Genomic DNA, 4,161 nt, shown 5'->3' with positions numbered 1-4,161 from the left:
TGTTATCCAAAAAATATGAATGTAACTTGTTGGAACTTATAGACCTTTTTGAAATAAGACTTGAAGACTTTAAATTCTCCTTTAAATATTGATTTATATCAAACTCTTTCATCACAAAGAGTTATATCCTTTTGTATTTTAGTAAGTTTTAGTCACATATATCTCTTTCTCCTCTATTTTTCATAATTTTTTTTGATATGACGTGCTTCAAACATAGTTTTAGATAAATTGAGAGGTTCCTATATTAGTTTGCATATTAATTCAAACATAGTTGGAGACAATGGGTAATCATAAATATAAATGTCTTCAATAAATATCATTGCAAACTGCAAAGTACAAGAATTAAATAGCATAATTGAAACAAAATAATAAATAACAAAAAAAATTAAGGAAAGGACTTTGATAAATATCTGAAGATAATTCGTCTAGAAGATATTTGGTGAGATATTTGCGTCAACTGATGGAATCTGTGAGGAGGATGAAGCTCCATTTTCTAGCTACTCCAAATGTTCGTTCAATTTAAATTCACCAGAATTCAGCCATGCTTCCAACTTCATTACATCATGTACATTCAATTGATCTATGGACTCCCACCAACCTATATCTCTAGCCTCATTCATTCGGTCTAATTTTTCATTTGCAATTTTTTCTCTTTCGTCCAATTCATTTAGAATATCATTAAATTGACTTACTTTTTTGCGTGCTTCTGCAGCAACAAGGCTGTCACTTGAACTTAAATTTACTGTAGGATTTATAAAACGATCAATGACCACATTAGAGGTTGGACTACTAAAGGAATAAGGTATACCTTTCGGTGAAGACATAACAATTCCAAAATCTACATCACATTCTCTAACAAGTTCACAAGCTTTTTTGTATACGCCAGAACGTCGTTTAGAGAATGTGGTGAGTCGAGCAGATTCATTCTCTATTTTCGCCAATGAAATTTTTTGGCGTCCTGCTGTCTTCTTATGCTCCATGCTAGAATATACTAAAATATACTATTAGTTAATTCTCTCTTAAAAATATGTGTACTAAAAAGAGGAAATATCATGCATATTTATATACAGAAATTTCACATAGGTCATTAAATTATTTGCCAAATATCCCAATAAAAGCAATTTTTTCTTGATACTTAAAGTTATTAAGGAAAATTTGTATTAATGTTACATTCCAAATTTGATTTTATAATAAGATAAATTAATCTAAAAGTTAATTTAAATAGGTAAGTTGGTGTTCAATATTCTAGATGAAATTTATCAATTCGTAATTAATTATTGTGAATATATTTTACCAATACTAGAATCTTTTGGTTATTTTATAGTAACTAAATCAAATTTTGCACCTGCTCAAATAAAAATATATCTACTATTTAACTTGAAAAGAAAAAATATATTAATGTACTTATAATTTAAAAATAATAGATCCTTCATCTTGTAAATCAATGTTTATTTAAGAAGAATTAACCTAAATAAGTGAAACACTCAAACTAATAATAGAAAATAGCCAAAAGCCCCCTCAACCTATAGTCGTATTCTTAACTACGCACTCATACTTTACGGAAGTCCTATTTGTTAGGATCGAAAATAAGTAGGTTTAAATGCGGAAGCTAGCAAAGCAAACCTTGAAAGATTACGAGTAAGAAGACAAGGAGAAATATACCAAAAGACACAAAGATTTAACGTGGTTCGGTCAATCGACCTACGTCCACAAAGAAAATGAGCAATCCACTATAAATATGAGAATACAAATACAGAGGGAAACAACCTCAACCAAATTCACTCAGAATACATGGGAGGTTCACACAAGTGATAAAGTATCAAGCTTGTGACCCACAAATTCTCCCCCTAACCAAAACTCTCAAAGACTTTAAGACTACATTGTGAATGTTGATTAAGTTAGAAGGAACATATCTCTATTTATAGAGTCATAAACCTTTTCCTACTATAAAAAGGCTTAGTCAATCCAAAACATTTTCCTAAAAGGAAAACCTACTTATGGTAAGAAATCAGGGCAAATAAAACCCAACAAATTTCCCCCTTGGCCCGAATTTCTGACAAAATAAATTTGTCCACCTTCTTCACTTAATCTTCAACAACTTGCTTCTCCTCTCCATAATCTCCTTTGCAAAATTTGTCTCAACACAAAGAACCTCTCTGAAATAATTTCTCCAACAAAATCTTCATTACTGTCAAAAAGGTTGCGGCTAGAACTACACCTGTCAAGATGATCACCTCCTTCTAACCTGGTTCAATCATTGTTTATCGAACCACTAAACCTGACTCGATCATTGAATCTGGCTCTAATACCACTTGTTAGGATCGAAAGCAGGTGTAACCGCGGAAGCTAGCAATGCAAACCTCGAAACACCACGAGTAAGAAGACAACGAGAAATATATCAAAAGACACAAAGATTTAACGTGGTTCGGTCAATCGACCTACATCCACAAAGAAAATGAGCAATCCACTATAAATATGAGAGTACAAATACAGAGGGAAACAACCTCAACCAAATTCACTCAGAATAAATGGGAGTTTCACATAAGTGATAACATATCAAACTTGTGACCCACAAATTCTCCCCCTAACCAAAACTCTCAAATCCTTTAAGACTACATTTTGAATGCTGATTAAGTTAGAAGGAACATGTCTCTATTTATAGAGTCCTAAACCTTTTCCTACTAGAAAAAGGATTAGTCAATCCAAAACCTTTTCTTAAAAGGAAAACCTATTTATGGTAAGAAATCATGGAAAATAAAACCCAACACTATTACACCCTTGAATTATTTTAAAATGGAGTTATTTGCTCCCTAATAGCTGATGTCGCAAAGAAGGTGTAGTTCCCTCTCTTTGGGAGAGTGAGAGATCAAAAGATAATTAAAATATTAGCTTTATAAATATCTAATTTATTTTATATTAATATTCTATTTTTCTTACAAAAAAATATGTTTCTTTTATTTATTTTTTAAACTTCTTTATCTCTTCCCTTCAATATTCATCATCAGATCCGTACTAGATATCGGCGGCGGCTCACCTCGACCACTAGATCACCGCTCTCATTAGGTTTTCATCACTAAGTCAATTCCCATCACCAAATCACATACTTTTCATCATATCTCCACTTTTAATCACTTTGAAAATTTGTTGGTAGCTCAAAATAAAACCAAAATCAATATTGAAAGTTAGAAGAATCTAACCAAAATCAATATTGAAAGTTAGAAGAATTTAACTTTAAACTAGTCATTAATGAAGGACTTCACACTAATAATAGATTCAATTAATGGAGAAAAATTCATATTGGGTAAAAAATTACCCTTTAATGAAGAAGACCTATCTATTGAAGTTGTTGTCAATCGAGTTTCTCATATCAACATTATTAAATCTAAATCAATACTAATCCTTCTGCAAGTTTGATACCTTTATCCTGGCAAGCAAGGGGTGATTCTTTGAGGAATCAATCTTTGAGAAACATGATAGTAGCGGAAGAAGAAGCAACATTTTATGCTAGAGTTTTTAGTTTGTTTCTAGCTTTAGGAAACGATATTCGTTGGTGTGTAGAATTTTTTTGAAGGTCGGAGTTTCGATAGTCATGGCGTCCTCTCGTTAATTTGCAGAAGCTTCAAAGAAGAAGAAATGGAGGAATGGAACAGAAAAAGAAAAGGCGGAGATGAAAATATAAGATAAAAAAATAATATAGAAAAGAATAATTATTTTTTTATATGAAAAAAGGCAATATTTTTATTTAAAAAAAGGGCAATATTACATGGCAGCGCCTAATGAATACCACCGAATATAAGTTAGGGCGGAGTTTGTAGATGGGTAGATATTTCACTTTTAAAAGGTTCGGGGAGGGTGATAGGACCCCCATGAAGAATAAGTGTGCAATTGAAAATTCGATAATAGTTTGGGGGGCTTTTGACAATTTTCTCAACCGATAATATTAGAGTGAATGTATAATAATATGTGTAATTCATAAAATATTCAATTTTTTAATAATAAGTATGTAGTTTACGTGTATTGGCTAGCAAAAGTTAATTGTGAATCAGATCGGACATTTGTGGAAAGATAAATTTATTTATTTTATCAATTTCAAACATCTATGGAGTAGTTTGTTGTGAGGGATAACAACATATAGTTTCTGGATTAAAATATGATGTCACT

At 31.3% G+C, this 4,161-nt stretch overlaps 1 protein-coding gene across 1 annotated transcript; it reads right to left on the bottom strand.

Moving 5' to 3' along the window:
• Window positions 1-497: 497 nt before the first annotated feature.
• LOC107002159 (agamous-like MADS-box protein AGL61) lies at window positions 498-980 on the bottom strand. The gene has a single exon (XM_027912315.1). It carries the CDS (start codon window positions 978-980, stop codon window positions 498-500), a length of 483 nt encoding a protein of 160 aa, XP_027768116.1.
• Window positions 981-4,161: the final 3,181 nt, after the last annotated feature.

Source organism: Solanum pennellii, chromosome 10 (assembly GCF_001406875.1).
Source record: "Solanum pennellii chromosome 10, SPENNV200".
In the NCBI taxonomy this organism is placed as follows: Eukaryota; Viridiplantae; Streptophyta; class Magnoliopsida; order Solanales; family Solanaceae; genus Solanum; species Solanum pennellii.
This window is presented reverse-complemented; position numbering and strand designations above follow the sequence as displayed.